The 24351-nt window shown below is 48.9% G+C and overlaps 1 protein-coding gene across 2 annotated transcripts in view; it reads right to left on the bottom strand.

Moving 5' to 3' along the window:
• Positions 1-24351, bottom strand: part of USP43 (ubiquitin specific peptidase 43) — a 51410-nt gene that overhangs the window by 4512 nt on the left and 22547 nt on the right. Inside the window, exons 5-14 of one of the 2 annotated variants that reach the window (XM_032432056.1) lie at positions 23687-23822; positions 21560-21695; positions 20142-20277; positions 17630-17741; positions 14403-14506; positions 11959-12036; positions 11040-11166; positions 10593-10941; positions 8768-8926; positions 7451-7615 (exon numbers count right to left, since the gene is read on the bottom strand). In XM_032432056.1, the coding sequence (XP_032287947.1) occupies positions 7451-7615; positions 8768-8926; positions 10593-10941; positions 11040-11166; positions 11959-12036; positions 14403-14506; positions 17630-17741; positions 20142-20277; positions 21560-21695; positions 23687-23822 (1502 nt within the window). The remainder of the gene's footprint in view (positions 1-7450; positions 7616-8767; positions 8927-10592; positions 10942-11039; positions 11167-11958; positions 12037-14402; positions 14507-17629; positions 17742-20141; positions 20278-21559; positions 21696-23686; positions 23823-24351) is intronic. The other variant, XM_032432058.1, reaches the window with a different exon arrangement.

Here is a 24351-nt window from a genome sequence, read left to right as displayed (position 1 = left end):
GCTCAGTCGGCTTGAGAAGCGGGAAGCGCCTAGAGCCTTAAGCCCCACGGAGGACGTGAGTAGTTCAGGCCTTCCTGAAGGTTATATAAGCCCCAGAGCCTGCATGATGGGCTTCCCAGGTCCTGCAAGGCCTCCTAACACAGACGGCAGCCGGACAGCTTGGGGGCACGGCCCCCACCCACAGCCCCACCCGCACCGTGGCTCTGGAAATGGCAGATGCTACCCTGAGAAATGTCCCATCTGTTCCTCCGTAACTTTGTATCCTCGGCTAATGAAATCAGGTGTCACTCTGACCTCACGATGTGTGCTGTGAGCAGGGGCAGCACCCCCCCCTGCCCCCGGCCATCCTTAGTCTGCCTGGAACAGGACCAGCCGCCTGGTCCACTGGTCTCAGTCTGTCCAAGGGTTTTCACTGTGCCTCTTACAGCCACCCACGGACGCATTCAAGGGACACGTAATGAGAGCCTGCTGGGTGCCAAGGACAGTTTTCGGTGCTGGGGATACAGCTGTGAAAAAAACACAAAGTGCCTGTCTCCGTGGGGGTTTGCCAGAAAGCAGCAATATTTGCTACCGTGGAATGTAGTGCTGAGAGCTATGACAAAGAATGAGGGGGTACAGCGGGGTCAGCGACTGAGGAGTGAGGACAGACCTGAGTGAAAGGGAGGCGGAAGCCATGTGGAGATTGGGGGGGGAAACCAGCCTGCCGGCAGAGGGAGCAGCATGTGCAAAGGCCCTGTGGCACTAGTGAGCCCGGTGGGTCAGGGTAGCAGCGAAGAGACCACCATGGCTGTACCCAAGGGAGAAAAGGCTCCCCGCTAGGGGTCTCCATCTTCTGAGCCCCCACCTGTATTTGGAGACATCTCTGTCTCTGGTTGCAGAGGGCAACGTGGGGCAAGCCGTCCTCTGGTCCCCTAGAGGGTAAGGACAAGCTACATGGCTGAGCCAAGCCTTGTCTGCCTCCGAGGCCAAGCCAGCAGCATAAGGCTGGTGAAGGGGAAAGGGCTGCCTCAGGGGCCAAGGCCCCAGCCCCTTCCATCACTCCAAGAATCGCCTCCACTCAGGAGGGCATGGAGGGGAAGCCCCAATGGGCAGAAACAGAAAAAAACAACACACAGAAGGGGGTCTGGGAGTCAGAAAGTAAGAACCAACAGAACCACCAGAACAGGGCCCTAATGAAACAGAGCCACTGGAAGGAACAGACAAAAAGAGAAGCTCGGGGTGCCTGGGTGGCTCAGTCGTTAAGCATCTGCCTTCGGCTCAGGTCATGGTCCCAGGGTCCTGGGATCAAGCCCTGCATCGGGCTCCCTGCTCAGCGGGGAGTCTGCTTCTCCCTCTCCCACTACCCCTGCTTGTGTTCCCTCTCTCGCTGTCTCCCTCTGTCAAATAAATAAATAAAATCTTAAAAAAAAAAAAAAAAGAGGCTCTTGGGGAGATTCAAGTATAGAACAAAAGAGGGCTGAAACAATTTCTAGGTTTTACGATGCAGTAAATGCATGGAAGGCGCAAAGGGTCACTGTTGAGACTCAACTCAGTGGCCAAAAATATAAAGGGAAAGCAGCATCTCACGCCTTAGAGCAAAATGACAAAGAGAAATCACAGGGAAAAGCTAGAAGATCCGGAGAATGGATCCAGGGGACCCGCCAGGCAAATAACAGAGGAGTTTGAAAAGTCAGACAATAATTAAACAAACAAAAGAACAATTTCCCTAAAGAAAAGCCTGTGTCTGCAGACGGACAGGCTCTGGGGGTTCTAGGTAGTGTATGAACAGAAACGCAGACCTAGGCATATACTGGTGGAATTTCTAAATTCCAAGGTCAACGACAGAAATCTCAAAGGCTTCCAGCCAGAAAGAACAAGTGATTCTCACGTAGAGGAAAGGAAAAAAAAAAAAAAAAGGCTGCTCACCTGCAAGCCTGGGGCCCGGCGGACCGTGGGAAAATATCTGGAGACACTGGAGAGGGAAGAATTCGAATCCAGGAGTCCTCCAGCGAGCCAAGCTGCGACTCATGCCCCGGCCACAAAAAATATTTGTGCCTCCACAGAAGAAGGAGTGTCACCCATCCCTGGAAAGAACTCTGACCAAACACTAAAGATTCAGGACCCAGACCTCACGACAGAGGGGGAGAGAAAGAAGACAGATGCGGTGGCCCAGCGGAGCCTGCCACCCATGTACCACGCACCTGCCTCGGGGGCAGATGGTCTCAGGATGGGGAATACGAAGTGATGTTAGCGTGTGTGGGATCTGCAAAGGTACAGTGCTCACAGCCTGAAACCAAGGGCTGAAGCGTCTCAGAGAATCTAAGAACTGGGGATTGAAATGGAGGAGGGCGGTTCCTAAAACAGAGGACACACGTGCAAGCATTTCAAAGCACTCACTTTGGAGGGGGGTGGAATGACGTGGAAGCATTATTAGTCTCATCTCACTGCAGGGAATGAAATACCACGACTCACAGAATAACATGACCTGGCTTCTCATAGCCATAGAACAGGAAAATGCATTTGATCATACACATTGCGAAGGATAAAGGGACAACTGACAAGATGGAAAAGCAGGGCAGAACTTCCAGACAGACAAAGGAAAAAAGGAACAAAGAGCAACATGATCAACTCAGCAAAAATAAGGAAAAAAGAAAAACGAAACAGTAATAAAAATGAAACAAAATCAAGTTTATGGTTCTTACAATAAATACGAATGGACCAGGCACACCTGGGTGGCTCAGCTGGTTAAGCATCTGCCTCGGCCCCAGGTCATGATCCCAGGGTCCTGGGATGGAGCCCCACTGTCTCTGCTCAGAGGGGAGTCTGCTTTTCCCTCTCCCTCCACCTGCCACTCCCCCTGCTTGTGCGCTCTCTCTGTTAAATAAATAAAATCTTAAAATATATATGTATGGATGGACTGAATGCTCCCCTTTAAGACAGGCACTCAATTTTTGACATTAAAAAAATAACAAAAAAATAAAAAATAAAACTGCAACAGTGTTTACTGGAAACCACTTAAAATTAACCTAAAGGAAAAATTCATGAAGCAAAAGATAATAGCAAAATTATACCAGGCAAATGCAAACAAAAAGGGGGAAAGGGGGAAGTGACTAATCTTGAACAAGGCAGAATTTTCTTTTTTAGAATTTATTTATTTATTTACTATTTTAGAGAGAGAGCATGAGCAGAGGGAAGGACAGAGGGGGAGGAGAGAGAGACTCTAAAACAGACTCTCCACTGAGCTTGGAGCCGGACGTGGGGCTCGATCCCATGACCCTGACATCCTGACTTGAGCCAAAATCAAGAGTCGCCACTTAACTGACTGAGTCACCCAGGCGCCCCCTTAACAAAGTAGAATTTAAGATGAAAATCATTAAGCAAGATAAAGAGCCACATTATAATGAGAACAGACAATTTATAAAGAAGACCTAATAGTCATCAGCTTACAGATACCTGTTAACAAGGCAGCAAACAACATAAAGCAGAAATGATTAAAGTCCCTGGCATACTTGATTAAAAATACGGCCATACAGGAAGGTTGCAATAGACCTCCTTTCTAGCCAGGCAGTCCTTGATAAAGTCAATTTAAAGACAAAGTGAACTGAATCCAAAAATCAACTCACCTCATTTAATAGTTACAACACAAAGCTCATATCCCTCCAATAGACAAAATAGGCATTACTTCCATGTGTACACACAGAACACTGACAAAATAATAATCGTGTACTTAACTTGGTCACAAAAAAGGGAACGCTTTTTGAAAACCACATTCTTGGATCACAATCCACAAAATTAGAAAGAATTAAAGGGAGACCCCCGCCAAATCGTAAGTGCTTGAAACTCCCGGATAATCTTCAAAATGGAAATAAAAACCAGAAATAACACAGTCTCTGGAACTGGTAAAGCACTGATAAAGTGAAAAACAAAGCCTCCAAGGCCCAATAAAAACCACAGAGAAAATTTACCATCAGAAGCACATCTGCCGAAAAGATAAGTCCCAGGGCCCCTTTATGGATTGGGGGTGGGGGTGGGGGGACAGTCATTGGTTTTCACAGGCTCTTGCTTTTTTTTAATAAAAGTTGCAAAAGTAAGGTGTTTTTATATCCTCCTTCTTGAGGAGCTTCTCCCTATACTCGTCCCCAATGACAGAAGTTGCAGTCCCCACAAAACTTGGATCCATCCCCGTTGGTTAAAATGCCTTTAGGGTGCCTGGGTGGCTCAGTGGGTTAAGCGTCGGCCTTCAGCTCGGGTCATAATCCTGGGATCCTGGTATCGAGTCCTGTGTCGGGCTCCCTACTCGGCGGGGAGCCTGCCTCTCCCTCTCCCTCTGCCACGTCCCCTGCTTGTGCTCTCTGGCCCTCTCTATCTCTCTGTCAAATAAATAAAATCTTAAAAAAATAAAATAAAATAAAATAAAATAAAATAATATGCCTTTAGAATTTGAATAGCATAGCTACCGGAAGGATGGAGCTCCCCAGCTGCCCATGTTTCTCTCCAGAGAACTAGAGTACTCCTTTTGACGATGACAAAATTCTCCCCCAAACCCACAGGGACAGGGCGTGGTACCAACCACCACTGAAACCTATATGCTGGAGTCGGGAGCTTGCCCAGACCAGAAAATAAAAAAATGAGGCTGGATTTTTTTCAACCGTCTCAACAGGTTCCAAAACCCCACCACCATTTCAGTCAAACCTCAAGTGGGGACGCTCCCTTTGGAAGCAAGGCCCTTGCTGAAGCCACATGGAATAAACTCGATTTTAGAATTTATACCTAGCAGCATGGAGCCAGGATGCCGGCAGCCAGAGGGAGCTGGGGGGGTGGTCTACGTGCAGCCCTGCCCCTTTCCAAGGTGGTGAGCTGGCGACTGGTGACTTCCAAGGCTCAGCTTTCTCATTTCACCCTCCTGGAGATGCTGATGACTGGCTGAGATATGACTATTCTTCAATATTATTGCCCTCCACTACCCTAGCCCTGTCTCTCTGGGGAGTTCTCGAACGCTGGGCCTGACCCTTGTCTGGGTACCATGTTGAGAAGTTGGGCCATCTTTTGAAGTTGCCTCCCTGGGGGAGTGAGGGTGTGGGTGTGCAATGCATTTGTCCCCGGGAGAAGTGAGAAGTGGCCCGAGGCCCCACGCCACTGGGCAGAACCGGGACGGGTTTCTGAGCTTGCCCGAGGCTCACGCTGATGGGGATGGACAAGCTTGGGAAAGAATGCCTTTTCTGTTCGCCAGACGCCACCTTAAATGTGCATCATGAGAGGGAAGAGGAATGCTCAGACTGGGTGAGTCAGGACATAATGCATTAAACCGTTTGCCTCCACAGAAACGCATTCTAAGGAAACTTGACAAACGTCATATGCACGTAGGGGCGCTCCTATCAGTATTAGGTCTAATCGGGAAATATGGGGAGCCAACATGCCAAACCTTGAGAAACAGTTAACCGAACTGTGATACCTAAACCACTATCCACCAGGGGGTAGGATTCAACGCTGATCTAAAACCACCTGGAGCTTTAAGATTACACTATCACATTTATTCACTTGCAAATATGTAACCAGAGTCTGCTACACACACAAGGGACTGTGTGGGCCACTTTGATACAATGATGACCTGAACTACAGAGAAGTCAAGGCCGAGCAATAAACACACTTGAGGTGCTTCCCTTGATGATCAAGCCAACCTTTCCCAGGTCAGCCTCAGATCAGTTTCAGAACCCACGGAGAGAAGGAGGTGGTTCTCCCCACCCCCACCCATCGTGCTTTCTTTCTTTCCCAGATCCCTGCTTTTGGTTTTTATGGACCATAGTCAACGGTCAACAGATAACAACAACGTCTGTCTCTCTCTCGCTCATGGACACTTAAACTTCCGTGCAGAGAACTTTATGTGTCCCAGTTGTTCGAGGGTGTTAGAAGTCGGAATACCACTCCCTTCTGGAAAGGGGGGAGTGATGCTGGAGAGGGACACCAGGGGGGAGGGGAGGGCCTGGAACTTTCTGTCTTCATCTGGGTGGTAGTTACAGGAGTGTGTATGTGTTATGACAATTCATTAGACATTTGTGATGAATGCACTTTGTTGTATATATGTCATATTTCCATTTAAAAAAAAAAAAATCTTATTTTAGCAACGAATTCAGGAGCTAACAGAAACATGGAAACTGTAAGTAACCAGAGCGTGCTGCCACTTTCTGATGGAAAGAACACACAGCCTGAATGACAGGCACGCACGCGCACGTTCGCAGTTTTTCCAGAAGGACTCCGCTTTTGTAGAGTCTCTCCTGCCCTATCGTCGCTTTTCCCTCTGCAGAGGGGATCATCTGAATCCTAACTGGCTCATCTGGATGCTAACGTGCTCTACCTTGGTGTTCCTCGGCGGCTACTGCGTCTTTACCCGCAGCTCTCGATGGAGCCCGTGACCCACCGGCCCGTCTTCAGCCCGGTGTCTCCTCTACCTGTTGCCGCGGCTTCCGTGCTCTCCAAGCACATGCAGGGGCAGGTCCCCCAGGGTGACCCTCCAGCCCGATGGCCACTCACCCACCCTCCACAGTGCGTGACACCGCTGGGCCACTGGCTTCCTGCAAGGGCGTCCGTTTGTGTGTCCATGAGCCACAGGTAGCCGGTGTTCTTGCTACCTCCCCAGGGGCCGCCCCGTGCTTTCTTGGCCGGCCTCTCTGTCTGCTCAGTCGCCTGATGTGGGGGGAGCTGCAGGGCTTGGGGGCAGGCTCTCCTCTTTTCTGTCTTCCCAGTTTCCCTGGGCTTTCGACGCCATCCACGTGCTGACGGCTCTCAACTATTTACCTCCTCTCCTTGGTTATCATCCCGACTCGGATGTCTTACAGGAGTCTCCAAATGACCGCGTTGAAAAATGTTTTGGTTTCCCTCCAAAACTGACCTTACTCGACCTGCAGTCCTGGCCACCTAGTTAGACGCTCAGCAAAGAGTCCTCCCTGACTCCCCTCCTCCCCCGACGCCCCCCCCCCCCCCCCAGCAACAAATCCCGCGAGCTCTAGCTTCAAAGGCACCCAGAATCTGACCACCTCCTGCCCAGCACTCGAGTGCCTACGTTACTCTCTGGCTGGGACAACCACCATCAGCCCTCCACCTGGCCTCCCACCCTTGTCCCCGCCCCCTGTGATGAGGACATCTAACAGGGCGGGGCGCCCTCTGCCTGGAAAATTTGTCCTTCTGATGATCTACCTCTTCCCCCTCGTCCCTGCTTCTCATCACGCCATTATCTGCATTGATTCATTCACGTGTCATGCTGCCCATTAGACAGAAAGCTCCAGGGAGCCGAGAGAGAATGTACCTGCAGCTGGAGGGCGGGGGACGGGGGTCGGAGCTGAGGGCCGGTCACAGAAGACTGGCACTTTACACCCAAAGCCGCGAAGTACCAGCACTTTCAGAAAGCTGAGGAGTAATGGTCGTCACGGAAAAGGAAAATCAAAGCAGGCAGTCTGACCGACACGAAAGGACGTACCCTTTTCCTGATCGGAGAGGCTGGTGGTGAGGATGGGAGGGTCCGGCTCCTGGGGCCGGGAGGGGCCGGGGCTGGAGCTCCACGACAGCAGGCTTCCCCTGGCACTGCTGGGATCGCTCTCCAGCCGAAGGAGCCAGTGATCGGAGAAGGAGGAACTGGTAGAGCCTGCAGGGAAGCACACAGAGGAGGCTGGACCCAGCCCCACCCGGCCGGGGTCCCCGGAGGAGCCTCTCGCGGCCAGACTCCCACCCCCGAGGCCCTGGGACTGCAGAACCAGAGCAGAGGGACATAAACAAAAGTTGGGACCAGAGGAGAAACCCCACAATGGCTTCACCACGTGACCAAGTGAAAACGTAGGGAAAGGCATTCGGGCACAGAGAGGTCAGCGCGTTGACGAGCACTGAAACTCATCTCCTGGCGTTAACTTGCCATGACTCTGGTTTTCTAAATAGGCTACGTTTTTCATTCATTCATTCTGTGTCCTACAAAAAGCCACAGGCTTCATTGGGGTTGATTTAGACCTCTTGGGGCATAGTGGTTTAATTTGGCCACCTTCCAATAATTATTAGGATGAAAATAGGAGTATTAAAAAAAAAAAAGCTCTCTCATTCCAAAGATAAGGTAGGATTGTGAGTGAAATACATCACATAAGAAGGTCAACTTTGACCCCCCCCCCCTTTTTGTTTTCCCCTCCAGACTTCCAAGTTTGAGGCTGTTTAGTGAACATGTCACTGGGTACGGTCAAGCCGCTAAGTTTCCTACCGAGGCCACGCGTCCCTAACAACCACCCCGCCCTTCCTAACAGGACGAACGCAGGTGTGTGCGCAAGCGTAATTAAAGTCTGGCTCGAGGGGCGCCCGGGTGGCTCAGTCGGTGGAGCATCCGACTCTTGGTTTCGGCTCGGGTTACGCTCTCAGGGTCGTGAGCTGGGGCCCCGCGTCGGGCTCGGCACTCGGCGCAGGGGTCTGCTTGGGATTCTCTCCTGCCCCTCCCACTCATGCTCTCTCTGTCTCTGTCTCTAAATATAAAGAAATAAATCTTCTAAAAATATTTTAAGTCTGGCTTGATGAGAGACCGGAAACCTGAAATCCCCAAACCGCCAAGAGTCACCTGCTACACAGTATTATTCCTTTCCCCTTCTTGGGTTTCACTGTGTCCATCACCCAACCCTACGAACGGGACACTCGCCTGTCGTACCCAAATCTCCACGCTGCAGGAAGAGCTCCCCGTTCCAGATCGCATGCCCCCTCTCCTGGTCCCTGTCGTTCGATTGAGTACCTTCCAGCTCCCGTCCCCTTACTGAGAGGTAGCACCTACCTCTCAGGGAGCTGCTAGCTGACCAGAGAGGGATGCTGTTCCGTTTCTGATAAAATAGGATGTAAGCCCCTCGGCTATTGACCTCATCCTCTGGGAGCGGCTCTACCGTGCTGTCGTCGTAACTGTACCACTGGCCATCCAGAGAGTTCCGGCAGTAGGCTGCAAAGGTCCAAACCCCAAGTGCCAATTACTGAAGGCCCCCCGCTCCCCACCCCCAAAAAACCCCCAGAAAGCCATTTCTCACGAACAGAGCTGAAAAATGGACGTATTTGTAACAGAATGAGAAAAATTGGTCCATTTCTGGCCAGAACTGAATTTTGCAGAATCAGAAAGATCAATCCGTTTCGCTCCCCGACGCTTATTGGTAAGTGTGCTGTGACTTTAGCTGAGTCCTTATGTGGTGGCCCTTACTCAGGCAAAATCTCCAATAACAGGGAGCCCTGAGTTACTTAGCCAGACAATAATGTCAACGTTCACATGGCTCCTTGAGAAGTTTCGAAATGCACATCTCTGATTCAGTGTGTGATAAAAACAAACTCATTTGGGATTATGGTGTGCTTCTTTCCTGCCTAAGAACCGAAGCCAAACATTTAGGGGAAAGACCATAAATAAGGTTCTCGCCACCTTCTAAGCAATTGTGACAAAATACTCTCCTTTCCCTCCACATCTCAGTGAATGGTGCCATAACCCATTAACCCCGAGTCAGCCCACTTTTCCGTAATGAGCCACAGAGCAAATATCTTAGACTTTACAGGTCACGTATGGCCACAGACGGTCTCTGACATAGATTCTCCTTGTTCTTTTTTTTTTTTTTTTTAACACCCGTTTAAAATGTAAAAACCATTTTTAAGTTGTGGGCTGTACAGAAACAGGTGCTGGACTGGATCTGGCCCGCGGGCTGCAGTTTGCTGAGCCCTGGGCTACTCCAGACCAGGCACCTAGGGGCTCATCTTTGCTCTTCCCTGCCCCCCCCCCCCCCCCCCCCCCCCCCCCCCCCCCAAATGCCAGTCTTCCTGATTCTACTTATGCATCTCAAATACCTTGATTGTCCCCTCTGGAGTCCCAGCCAACACCATCTCTCATTTGAGCCCCAGAAATTTCCCCGAACTGGAATTCCAACTTCCACCCTTGCTCCCTTCTACCTGGTTTCCGTAGAGGAGAGATACACCCTCAATGTGTGAACTAGACGATGTCTTCAGCGTTCTGCCTAAAGCCTTTTACTGGCTTCCTGTTACCCTTTGGAAAAAATGCAAACTCTCATCCATGGCCTCCATGTAGTACGCACCTCTCCAGCCTCATCCGTGTTACTTAGCCCTGGGTCACTATAGTTCCGCCATGACAGGCTTTCATCATTTCTTAAACAAACCAAACTCTGCCCCAGGGCCTTTGCACATGCTGGTAGTGCTTCCCATCATGGTCCTCCTCCCATTATTCACCCGGCTAGTTCCTTTAGCTCTTGGTGTACAGGCGCCATCCTCAGAGAGAGAGGCCTTATCTCTAGCACAGACACGGTCAGTCGAAAACCCTTTATAATGCGAGGCAGTGAACGAGCTAAAGCGACAAGCATCTTGTCACTGTGTGTGTCCCCACGAGGCCAGCACTCCTGTCTGTCTTGCTCATCACAGAAGCTCTGGCACAGCACAGAGTCTACACAGAAGGGGTACTTGGCCCCCGCCCCCATTCTCTGGCAGGTGCCTGGCATGTGATGAGGGGTGTGCACATGCCCAGGGCCCGAGGGAGCTCGGCATTCCCGGGGCAGCTTGAAGCTCGGGCCACGGACATGACGCATGACCACGTCAGCCACGAGCCGAGAGGCAAGGCTCACCTGTGTAATGCCCACCTTGCAGACTGCCGTGGTGGTTGCAGACGGCGTATAGGTCGTATAGGAAGTCCACTGGGTAGCCGGCGGGCAGGCAGGCCGGGGGCTTCCAGGGGGGCCAGGGGCCCGTCGCAGGCGGGGGGCTGGTGCTTCTCTGGGCCACGTGCGGAGCCATGTTGAGGCCAGAGAGCGGGAACTTCACCAGTGTGGACAGCTTGTTCCTTCTCTCGCCCACCTGACAGAACCTCTTGAGGTGGATGATGAGGATGTCCGGCAGGGTCCACAGGCTCAGCTTCACCATGCCCTGCTGGAGGGCCTTGCAGTGCGGACACTTCCATGCGTCGTCCTGAGCCAGCTGGAAAGGAAGCCACGGGGACCGTGAGCCGGCCCGGCCCGATGCACGTGGCCAACCCACCGGTCCCAGCCCGGGGGCGTGGACCCTCCGGGCCCCACCTGCTCCTCCTTGGTGTAGAACTGAAAACACTCGTCCAAGGTACAGCTGTGCTGCTGGTGGGCCCACCGCTGCCGCCACACGCTGTCCGCATCCTGCACCCGCTCCTCCTGGAGGCTCCCGAACAGGCTGCGAGGAGAGGGGACCACGCGCGTCAGGGCTCCTCGCCGCCGGGGGGGCTCCCACCTGGACTCCGCACAGCACGCGGGTGGGAAGGCATCCACCAGGGGAGGCGAAGCTGCCCCGCCCGGCGCCTCGGCCGCACTCGGGCTCCCGGGAATCCCGCTCTCGCCCACCAGCTCCCGGAGGGACCCCGCGCTCGGCCGATCCGCCTCGGCTTCCTCGTCCAGCGCGGGGCCCGGGACCTCACAGGGGACTCGTGAACACTTGCTGGGCTGAACGGGGTCCTTTTTACAAAGCAGGGCCACGTGCACGTGGGGTGACAGGCGCAGCCACGCTGAGCGCCTGAGAGCGTGGACTTGAACCAGACAGCCTGGGTTCGAATCCCGGCCCCGGCACGCGAACGAGCTGCGGGACGCTGAGCAATCGTGTAACCTCTGTGTGCCTCGGTTTCCACACCTGGAAACTGTGGATTATGGTAGTGCCGACCTCACGGGGCGGGACCAAGAGGAAATACACCGCATCTATGCGGAGCGCTCAGAGCCGGGAGCGGGTCGGCGTCACCTAAGTGGTTACTACTCTTACCACCGCTCCTCACACCGCGCAGCACGGTCACGGTCACGGTCACTACTGTTTACATACAGACACTTGTCGTTAGGGTCTCTCAGATGCAGGGACCGCATGGGATCAAGGACGTGTGCATACTGCCTTAGGCATGTTGGGGGACCCCGGGCACGGAAGATTTATCTGTACAGGCAGGCCCCAGTCTCCTCCGCGGGAGCCCCGTCCCGTTGAGCTCACCGCTCCTTGGTACAGCTGTCCCACTCCACGGCCAGTTTGACGTGGGGGGGGCCCCCCGGCCTCCTGAGGTGCAGAGCCCTGAGGGGAGAGAACACGGGGCCCATCAGGAAGCGCGGGGCCTCCTTCCCACAGCTCCGCCTCCAAGCCCGGGGCCGATGTCCCGAACACAAGTGCCCGAACTAAGGGTGAACTAGGGGTAAACCAAGGCCGGGCGGGCAGACGCGTGACCAGAAGGGCCGTGGCCTGGGGGAGGCCTTCCTTCAGCGTGGTCCACTTTCCAGGGCTTCTCAAACTACCTACGACGAAAGACCCGTTTGTTGATCGGTTTCTAAACCACTACAGATGGATCCTTTGGCAAAATACAATAAAAATAATGGGGGGACGAAATGAAAGTCCAATTTAAAAATTATTATAATTTTAGATTATAAATAATTTAATATGTATCTATATACTTTAGATAATATATATTCATCATATTTTCAATTGCTCTGTCCTATTGTCTTAACACACCTCAGCGCTTCCTCTCGTTCTATCATGGGCCAGGGACAATGAGCGGTCAGGTGGGCATCAGTCTGTGGAACTCGCTTTGAAGCCAGAGTGCCGTGAAGGGGGCCCCTCTCAGAGCTCCCCAAACCCCTGTGCTCCCCTTTCCCGTTAGACTGAAGCAGGATCAGCCAAAGTTTCTCCAGCTTCCCTAACTCTGTAAAGCAGCTCCCAAGCAAGAAGGGTGCTTAGAAACTTTGGGCTTATGCCCTACTCTGCTGGTTCCTGGTTTTTAAAAAGGAGAGGGGTCCTTCCTTACTATGATCCTGACACCTAGTTGGATTCTGACACCAATTCCAATGTGTGCTTTCTGTCAACACCACCAAGCAATCAACTCAATTCCAGCATCATCTACCAGAAGACTAGCATCAGATTCCCACAGGTGAAGGGCTCCATCCTACAGGACTGCCCCCTCCCACTTTAGACACCAACCGCAAGTCTGGGCTGTCATCTGGGCGTTCTGACCCCCTGGCTGCAGACGGGAGGCTCCAGGGCCCCCTCCTTGGGTTTGATGAATTTGCTAGAGCAGCTCACAGAACTCAGAGAAACATTTCACTTGCTAGATCGCCAGTTTATTATGAAGGGATGTAACTCATGAACAGCCAGATGGAAGAGAGGCAGAGGGTGATGTGTGTGAGAAGGCTGCAGAGCTTCCATGCCCTCTCTGTGCCCACCACCAGCCCTCCCAGAACCTCTGAGTGTTCACCCACCTGGAAGCTCCCCAAACCTGCCCTTCTGGGTTTTTATGGAGGCTTCATTATACAGGCATGATTGAACTGATTAATCAATCTCCAGCCCCTCTCCCTCCCCTGAGGTCTTCGGGTGGGAAGGAGAGTTCCAACCTTTATCACCCGGTTGGTTCCCCTGGCAACCTGGCCCCATCCTTAGGTTCTTTCCAAAAATGACCTCGTTAATGTAAACTCGGGTGTGGCTGAAAGGGGCTTGTTAGGGAGAATAAGGCACCTTTATCACGTATCACTAAAAGCATTCCAAGGGTCTTACGAGCTCTGTGCCACAAGGCCAAAGACATATTTCTTATTATAAATCAGAATTATCACACCTCTGTTAAGCATTCACTTGGCTTTGGCTGGCTGAGTCAGAAAAATCAGAGATGTTTATTGACAATTTTGTGTCTGTGGGGAAAATGACCAAAAGTACTAGACAGTTTACAGAGCAAAACCACCTCTCAGATACTTTGCTGCTCATGTGCATTGCTCGGCAGGGCCGTGCAAGGTGAAAGCCGTGGGGCGGGGGGGATGGGGGACACACTGGCGTTACCCCTCAATCACAGACACGGTGTTCTACAGCTTGAACCAAAGACTCAGTGGCAGAATTCTCCCCTACCCCAGACGGGACGGTCAGGTTGAATTCGGCAGCATGAGCTCACTGAGCCAATTTGGGTTTCTCGGTCAGACTGAAGTGGGTTCAGATTCAGGCTGGACCATCAGCTACCTAAGTAGGAGCAAGTTAGTGGAGCCCAAGTGGCTCTGTTGGTTAAGGGTCTGCCTTTGGTTCAGGTCATGATCTCGGGGTCCTGGGATTGAACCCCGCTTCAGGATCCCTGCTCAACGGGGAGCCTGCTTCTCCTTCTCCCTCTGCCCCTTCCCTCTGCTCATGCTCTCACTATTAAAAAAAAAAAAAAAAAAAAAGAAAAAGTATGAGCAAGTTAACTCATCTCTGGGAACTTCAGTGTCCCCTCAGCTTCGAGATGGCCATCACAGCACCTCTCTAGACGTAAGGGTTGAAAGCACAGAATGTGTCTAAGGATCTAACACACCAGGAGGCAAGTAACCGGGAGTAGATAGGATGATAATCAACGTACGGACACAGAACCTCCAAGGACTCCAGTCAAAATACAGTGACACCTGTTCTCTTACCAAATCTGGAATGTGCCCCCTTACCTGTCCACTGCCCAGTGACAGAGGGGATGGCTGTCCTGTGGGGATAAGTAGCCGCAGGCCAGAGAAAGCCCCACAACCCGGACGGAGAACAGAGATCCCGGGTTCTGATGAGACATCAAACAGAGACAGTGGGTCAGCATCGTGTTGACTGCACTGAGACTCTCAAGGGCAAATAAATTAGTCAAAGACTGTCCTCCTTTTTGTTGATGGTATATTTTGAGTATGCCCTTAAAAAAAATTAGTATTCAAAACCTGCAGATATAAAGATCTTTTTTTTTTTTTTAACAAGATGCACACTTAGGGGCGCCTGGGTGGCTCAGTCGGTGAAGCGTCCGACTCTTAATTTTGGCTCAGGTCATGATCTCAGGGTCAATGGGATCGAGCCCCGCGTCGGGCTCCGCACTACGCACGGAGCCCGCTTGAAATTCTCTCTTCCTCCCTCTGCCCCTCCCCCCTTTAAAAAAAGATACACGCTACACCTTTTAACATAGCAATCTAACACTGTTTAACATATTAAATTAATAGATAATTTACCTGACTTTAAGATGATTATCATCATCACCAAATGGCCAAAATGAGCTATCTAAAAGAAAGCTAGTGTCTACTTTACATACCAAATGCTTCAGAAGTATTTATATGCTTCAAAAAAGAACAACAACAACAAAATAAGCCACATAAGGAAATACTACCTATGTTTTCATTCTAAGAGGTATGGTTTTTTTCATATTCTAACACTTCTGAAGTTGAAGGGAGCCTTAAATGGCGTCATTCACAATAGTCAAAATGTGGAAACCACCCAAGTGTCCATCAACAGGTGAGTGGATAAACACAATGGGGTCTACACACACAATGGAGTATTATTCAGCCTTAAAAAGGAAGGAAGTTCTGACATGTGCCCCAGCATGTGTGGACCTTGGAAATACTCCACACCAGACACAGAAGGACAAACACCGTATGATTCTGCTTCATGAGATACCTACAGCAGGCAAATGCATCAGGACAGAAAGTGGGATGGGGGTGATCAGAGGCCAAGGGCTGGGGGATGGGGAGTTTTGTTAAACGGGCACAGAGTTTTTGTAGGGATGCCGAAAATTTGGGGTAAGGATATGGTGATGGTTTTACAACATCATGACTATAACGTACACTAACGAATGGCTAAAATCAATGTTGTGTGTATTTTACCACCATTAAAAATAATCAATAGAGTCTCCAAGTAAAATAAATACAGTCCCTTTTTTTTTAAGATTTATTTATTCATTTGAGAGAGAGAGAGAAAGCGTGTGAGTGCCTGGCGGGGAGGGGCAGAGGGAGAGGGAGAACGAATCTCAAGCAGACTCTGCGCTGAGCATGGAGCCCACGTGGGGGTCGATCTCACGACCCCGAGATCACGGACCTGAGCCGAAACCAAGAATCAGACGCTTAACCCACCCAGGCGCCCTGCAAATACAGTTCTTAAAATGGTCACTGATGACCTTAGCTTAAATTAGAAAAACAATGAAATTTCCTTGCAAACTCTGACGATGATAAAAGGTAGACACACATCTACTTACAAAGCACTGGTGAACTATATAGGTTGAATTCAGACAGGGGAGGAGGGGGAGGGCACTGGAATTCCAGGAAAGAGCAACAGTGCGTGGGCACGAGCCAACACATCCTCAAACAGCCATGACCCGCTCTTCTGGCTGTGACAGCTCACATGTGCGGGGAGCAAGGGGACACTGGTAAGGTGAATCGGAACCCAGTTGCCTTGAGTGTGAAGTCCAGGGTCCATGCCCGATTGGACCATAACCACACTCCGGTTGACCTATAGCTTCAACAAAGACAAGAGCAGTGGTGGGAAGCAAGCTGCCTCCAGAAGCTTTGATCCAGGGGTGGCCATGGAAGGGTGTACTTCCTAAGGAGACCGTTTCTTAAATCTACTACTTTTCATCTCTTCAGCCCCAGGTTGAGAATTGTGAATGCGTTCAAATCATGACCATAGCGAGCCAGGATTTCTTATGGTACTTAAAGCATTATGGGTTAAATGGGTGGGCTATCCTAGGAACCCCACAACCATTTAGAACACTTTCCTCCTACAAAAAATCAGGCCACACATTGCCCAATGAGTCCGCAGAAAAGCATCCCTAACCCGTGGGAGGTTGCCTCTATTAGAATTTTGCTGGCCCCACTGGTTGCCTTATGGGTTTCTGCAAACCTAGTGACCAGAGAGGTGCAGAGGCAGGCGTTACACGTGTGATCAGGTGGAGAATAGGGACGGCTGAGTTCAACGTTCACATAAAAGTGGTTTCATCCACTTGCAAGGATCAGGAGCACAAGGTCTGCAGGAGGCTAGAGCTATTATTACAAGATATTCTGACCTATTTAGAGAGAAGTTAGAGGCTCTAATTTGGACACCACAGGGAAAAAAAAATCCTTTAGAGATAGAGGTTGGTACGAATGTAGAGAAGGTGTTTGACAAAATGTTATTTCATGTACTTCCTGAATCAAACGTACGGTCTTCCCCGAGCAGGAAGGAGCATGAATTATGAAGAAATCACCTCTGACAAGTTCTCCCATAGGGAAGCAAAATTCTGGGGCTCCTGACCTGTCCCCCAAAATGTCAACATCTTCCGAACCATCGGAATGGTTTCTGCTACTCTAGGGGCCAAAAGGAATGGTTTTAGCGTGTGTTGTGTTTATCTGTTAACTACCAACCTGAGAATAAATAAAGGAGCAAGGCAAAAAGGTGTTTTGCCTCGAGTTTTTAATCTCGGTTTTTTAAAAAACCGGACAATTTTTTTTTTAACATCTAGATGTTCGCATTTGGACATAAACACCCATTTTCATTTTCCACAGAAGTTAGGCCTCAAGTCCCCTGAAATTTTGGATGAAACGTGTAAGTTACAATTTATTGTAATACACCACGCTCCAGGAAGAACCACAGATAAGCCATAAATATAGAAAATAGAGAAGAACAGTGTAAATGCTATCCCAGTGGTGTTTTTAAAGATTTAACGAGATAAGATTCCACCTGTCCGTGGAAGGTCTTTTGTAATGGTGCAGAGAGTAAAACAGCACAGGCCATGGACTGGTTACTTCCTTGCATAAGAGCAAAAAGCAGTTTTATACGGCAATGTGAACACTCTCATTAACAGCAAATGCCCGTCTATCCCGAGCTCCTCCTAGATCCCTACCCCTTCTCCATCCCCCACAACACACACACTACACACACGCACACACACACTGACCTGGATGGGGGCCTCACTCTTCAGGACACAGCGGACCTTACTGAGAATGCACTCTTGCAGCTGGACCCAGGAAATGGCTCTGTCTTCCCTTAGCAGGAAAGGTGGCCCAAACCTGAACGATTCAAGGGCATCAAGTTAGCTCAGCAAAGGAAAGACCAACACCACTCAACAATCATGAGCGTTTGCTCTGCTCAGGAGCACGTCTCCACTGAGTACGAGTTGAGCACCAAGCACGGTTCGAGAATGCCCATCAGAGAACCTCACTGCAGATGGACACACTGCGGTATACACAGAGGTCCAGAAATGCAAAGCCAGAGAGAGATGTGGTGGTGAAAACAGATGGCTGCAAATGATCAGCCAGCTGGGGAGACTCTCTTCCCTGCAACAGGGTAAGAGAACTTTGGAGCCAGAGGAAAGCGAGGCAGGGATTAATCCAGAGGGAAGCCGGTCCGGCGGACGCTCTGGTTATGTGCATCAGTATTCTCGGGAGAATGTTTTCCATGACCCAAGCTGATGAACGCACCGCGGTGAGCCTACACTGCCCGGATCGCCAGCACAGTTCCGGCTCAGCCACGGGTACCACGGGACGAATCACCAACCACTGATGTCCCGTGGTTGCACCACACTAGGTTCTACAAAGAGCCAATGGGATTAAGAATGTGACGCTGCTGAATAAACTTTGCTGAAAGCCAGCACGAACCTGAGCTGGTGTGTCTGGAACAGCAAAGGGACTGTGTTGTCCACGGTCGGTTTATTCACCTTATCCTCTACTGTTAAGCATTCAGATTGTTTCCGATCTTTTAATTTTAACAGTGCTTGCTTATAGCAGGAGCTCTGTATGTTCGTGTGCAACACCTTTGTCTGCACATGACTGATTGTTTCTTTGAGATAAATTTCCAGAAGTGGAAATGCAAGACCAAAGCTATTCATGCCCCAGCTGGCCCCCCCGGAAAAGCCACACCCACGTACCAGTGGGGCAGGTGCCCTGTTCCCTTGACACTTGCCCAGGATGAGTCTTATCAAGTTTTAAAACTGTGTAACCGATCTGAAAGGTGAACAGCCTCTTGCTGTTACAATGAGAATTTCTTCTGCTAGGAACAAAGCTGAATATTTTAGCCTATGCTTGTATTTCTTTTGTGAATTAACGTTAATCTCCGTGCCTCATTTTACTAAGAGTATCTCTCTCACTAATTTCCAAGCTGGGTTTTTTTTTTTTTTTAAAGATTTTATTTATTTATTTGAGAGAGAGAGAGAATGAGAGAGAGAGAGAGAGAGAGCACTAGAGGGGGGAGGGTCAGAGGGAGAAGCAGACTCCCTGCTAAGCAGGGAGCCCGATGTGGGACTCGATCCTGGGACTCCAGGATCATGACCTGAGCCGAAGGCAGTTGCTTAGCCAACTGAGCCACTCAGGCGCCCTCCAAGCTGGGTTTTATACAATGGATTATGCGCCTTCCACCTGTCACATGATGTAAATATGTTTCTCGTTTGTACGTAAAATTTTAAATGCGTCTAAAACAGTAGCCTTTTCCTTTATAGCCTCCTGCCTGCCTTAGGTGTTAAAATAGTCCTCCACCCAAAGACATAAATATTTCCCTACATTATCTTCAAGTTATTTTATGGTTTCCTTTTAATCATTCTAGAATTTAAACATGTGAATCTATGGTGGAAGTAAAAAATTGATTATATAAAATCAGTTTGCCCCCCTTATATACTACATAATTTATTCACTCTTTAATAATCTGAAATGTACCATTTTTATCATATAATACCTAAATATACTTCAGCCTATTCTGTTCCATTGATTTAAGTGCATATCCTTCCAGCTATATGACGATTTTTTTTAGCTTTAAAAGTTTTTCTTATATAGCCTTTATCATAATTTTTTTATAATTAAAACTTTATTTTGGTTTAATAATGCAACCCCTCTCCCTTTCTCCTCTTTCCTTCCCCCAATATTTTCTGACTGTCCTTATGAGTTTATTATTCCAGATGAATTTTACAAACATTTTATCAGTATAGGCATTTTTGATTAGTTACAGCTTTCGAGCGTTTTATTTGGGCTAGTTACGAAAATGACCTGGTTTTGTCTGTTACATTACCATACCTGGACCCTTTCACTTCTGATCACTTCCCAGTTCCTGGCTTTCTGGACAGGCCATGGTATAATCTGCAGACGGTGGTCATTTTTTTCTCTTTTCTCATGGCCAGTTTTTCCCCTTGTCTTACTGTACTGACCAGGCCTTATGACACCGTATAAAATGATAGCGGTGAGAGCCATGATAATTGTTCCTGAAATTAATAGGAAAGTCTCTGATGCTTAATTGTTAAGGACAACGTTTGCCATCTGTTCAAGGCAGTTACTGATGATCCTCTTGATCAGAAAGTACCCTATTCCTCGCTGATTAACCTTGAGAACGGACGTTTGATTTTATCAAATTAGAATTATTCTAGATGGAATCCCAAGCACGTGTCTACACAGCCCAGACATCACGTAAGATGAGGTTATACATACCTGCTGGCCTGCTGCCCTGACCCCACCAAGTTACAGAAGAGGACTAGCACCTTGTTCTCGCTATGGACGGGCAGGGATGACTGCGGACCCTCACGGGCTGCCAAGCGTGGGGAGACCGACAGACCAGATGGATGAGCTAAAGAGAGAGAATTATGTTTATAGTCTTAAAAAAAATTCGCTGGGCCACAACCCTGGCTTCTCTAGCCACTTCTTCTCTTCGAGCATCTATCAACCACCATTGGGAGACACTAGAGTGCTTTAAGGAAAGAGATATTAAGGTACGAGGCACTTGTGCCATTTGGTACCTGGTACACGAAGATCATAAACGTGGTATTGAATTTGCCATTGTGTTCAGCCAATAATAGTAAAACACAGGCACGGATGTTAATGAAGCCTTTCCAAAGTTGATCCAAAAAATACTCCAAAATGACTTTGGTTGCTTTTATGCCTGGAACAGAGAGCCACAAGTTGGCTCTGGCTTTCTCAGCCCACAAAAGAAGTACAGAGAGAAGGTGAGAACTTTTACCCTTGAGGATGTGGAAGAATTAGACTCTCCTCAATTTCCAATCATTCTGAAAATCAGACTTTTAAAGCACAGGGGTGTCACCTTTGATTGAACTTGAAATGAGGGTCTTTTCATTGAACTAGGATGTGATCAGGGCCAGTCAAGGCCCTGCTCCAGATTCCAGGCCCAGGGGCTCCCTGTTGACTCAGAGCAACCACAGATCCCTGGTTCCCACAGTCTGCCACCGAGGCTGGCTGAGGATATGGACCAGGGTACAGGATTCACCTGGGCTATATGGCAACACTGGCAGAGGGTCCTCCAAATACGGGCCTTCTTGCCCAGAGAATTGGGCCAGAATATATACTGAACTGCAATCAAAGGCAGTCAGATACTGATCTTCTTGGCCAGTCCAAAGTTCAGGAAGTGGGGCTGTTAACAAAAGTCATTTAATAACCTCTTTGGTCATCTCCTGCTCCAACTTGTAAACATTTGACTTCAAGCACAAACCTTGAACTCTAAGAGTCCTGAAGACAAAGATCGCCCTGAATAATGATCCTCATTCTCAGAGGGTGTTCTCGGGACCAGCAGCAGCACCATCCCCTGGGAACTTGTGAGACATGCAAATTCTCAGGTCCCACCCCAGACCTACTGAACCAGAAACTCAGTGCATAGGACCCAGAACTCTGCCTTAACAAGCTTCCCACATGATTCTGTATTCGTCAAGGTTTTGAGAACCCCCGACTGATTGAATAATTTTTAATCATCAACCATCTATACAGCAAACGTCAGAGAAAATAAGCCTGACAGGTCCGAGTACCAAAACAAAACGTCTTATGCCTTAGCACACAAGGAGTACCCTCTCAAACGTGTAACTCATACTATCCCAATAAAATTATGCGAGGCACTACTGTACCTGAGAGCATCTCCTGGCCAGGTGGTGGGGGCGCGTGGAAGGCATACACGTTATCTCCCTCTGAAATGGTATTCAGGTCCTCTTCATCAAAGAAAGACCGCTGGAATCCACTGGGACACAGTTCAACCAAGATCACCTGGAACGAGGAGGATCATTTTTCCTCTTGATTCCTCAAAGGGAACTTGAGCAAGAAATCTAAAAGCGACTGATAGTCTCTTACCCTTTCCTCCCTTCTAAGCAAGAAACACTACTTATTAGTAGTAATAAAACAGAGGAGGTATAACAATTAGATTGACCATAGACTATCTCAATGGCAACAACAGAATCTCAAACTGCTGAAGGAAGAGATGGTGGAAGACAATTGAGGGGGGGAAAAAAATCTCAAGTTTATACCCAGCTAAACTATCATGCAAGCACTAAGAATAAAATAAAGCGCTCTTCAGACTAAAAGTTAAGAGTGTCTACCATTTACGATCTCTACTGAAAGAACTTCTAAATCGTTTTGCCAACTTTTTTCACATCCTGGCATATGAGGTACATATTTTTATGGAACACTGAGGTAAGCAGAAGAACTTGCCCTCATAGCAGAGAAGAGGGGTGACCACCTTAAGGGTCCTGTTACCTTGGGCACCGAAGGAATTGACATCTCAACACACCTAAGCCATTCAAGGCACACTGGCTGGGAAATTCTCTTGTAAGAGATACATTTCAGGGTTAAAACAAATAAACTGACTCCAGGAAAAAAACTTGCGTTGTAAGAAGAAACGATGAGCCAAAGAAAATGGTAAACATTGGCAAATGTAAACACACACTGACTATATAAATCCATAATAATAACTCATAGTAGTACTACGACCAGGAGGAAAGGGCAGGAGGGATTAAAATACTGGACAATAATATCCATCCACAATAATAATCAAAAAGGTGGAAGGGAGATTAAAGCACACCAAGATCCTTGTATTGTTTGGGAAAATTAACATAGGACTTTGCTAATAATTCTGCATGTCGGCATGTTAAGGATAACCACTAAATAAGCATAGAAATAGAATATATAGGTCCCAAACCAGAAGAAATGGAATAAAAATTGCTCAAGAGAAAAGAAGCAGTAAAGGAGAGGGAAAGGAAACAAAGAAAAAGCAGGGTAAATGGAAAGCATAAAATAAGAGAATATAAATAAATCCAAATATATTCATGGTCACAGATAATGTAAAAGGAATAACCCTGCTGGTTAAAATATCAAAACAGATTTTAAGTTCCAATCAAAATGCCTACACATGCACTTAGGAATCCCTAAGTGACTCCTATCTCCCTGAACAAACACATCACACTCTGCAAATTCCTGACAATTCTTTGATTCTTGTAATTATTCAAACTCTATGTCGCATCCCCCTTTTGGCATTTTTTTTTAATGGCCATTTCTTCCCCAAGACTCACCCACTGTCCTATTCTCTCTCTTGCTCTCTCAATATACCCCTGAAGAGAGCTTTAAGTTCACTGAGCAAGATACACACCTTTTTCCTCATATTCATTTTTTATGAATCCTCATAAACACGGTGATACGATTAGAGACACTGACTGGGTGGGGGCAGGAAGGAGCCCACACAGTGAGTAATCATGGTGGCTACATGTAAAAATTCAACAAACTATAACCTCAAGGCGTGTGCCCTTTATTCTATGTGTGTTATTCCTCAACAGGAAGGCTAAAACACATTTTTTAGCTGTGTGACCCTGGGAAGGTCACTTAACCTCTCAGTGCCTCCTCTTTGCTCACTGATAAAAATGAGGATAATTGGTATCGACTGTACAAGGTGGTTGTGAGGATTGAACTGGCTATGAATACCAAGGTCACAAAATGGCACCCAGCACTTGGGAAGCACTACTGAGCGTTCGCGGTCATTGGAATTATTAGGATCGTGATCGTCATCACGGTCTTCATCCTTTTCTGGTAATTCTGTGTAAATGCAGGGAGAGGTCAAGGCTCAGTCATCAAGACACCAATCAAACAGAAACTCATGAGTCACGAGGGAGTCACCTGGGAACCAGAAATTAGTCTACACAGCCCTACACAGCTGGCCCAGTTAGCGTTCCGACATTCAGTGACCAGGCCCCCGTGCCATTCCATCACACCTCATCTGCAGGGACGCCGCCTTCCTCTGCAACCATCTTCCTCAGGGCTGCCACTGTGCTGAGGATCGGCACGGCCAGGCCCACCCGCAGGAACCGCTGGCTCTTAGAGGGGAAGACCAAGGTGACGCTCAAGAATCTGGAAAATAGGAAGGCGTCCACATCCTTAAAGGACGGACATGAACTGTCAACACCATTGACATTGGGTCAAGTCCAACACTTGGGCTCATCTGTGCTTCCTGGTTGGGTCACTGTACTTTAGGTATACTGTCACCAGGTGGCAGCGGAGAGCCAAATCTCCAAAGGGTCTCAGCTCAAGTATAGTTTTCCATAGTGAAAAATTAAAGGTACTTGATTAAGAATCACAGTACAGACCTGTGATCTCAAGGTTCTGTTTGTCCAATAGATCATGGTAAGCCAAAACAAACTTGGAAATCTGAGATGGGAAAGGGTCAAGCTTCTTCTATCAGGGTTCAACACTATTGATGATGCCCTCCTTCCTGAAACTGCCCTTAGTAAGAGGACACTTTCCCTTCTCCCCCTCCACGCCCCCACACTCTCTGGAATCTCTCCTTCTACTTCCTATTGTCCCCACCAGCACACTGGGGCTCCCTCCTCCAGCTTCTGCTTCTCCTGCCCCTTCCTGCAACACCTGTTGGATTCACGCA

Source organism: Phoca vitulina, unplaced genomic scaffold, assembly GCF_004348235.1.
Source record: "Phoca vitulina isolate PV1807 unplaced genomic scaffold, GSC_HSeal_1.0 scaffold47, whole genome shotgun sequence".
NCBI lineage: Eukaryota > Metazoa > Chordata > Mammalia > Carnivora > Phocidae > Phoca > Phoca vitulina.
Note: the sequence above shows the minus strand (reverse complement) of the source record. Positions and strands in the feature narration are given on the sequence as shown.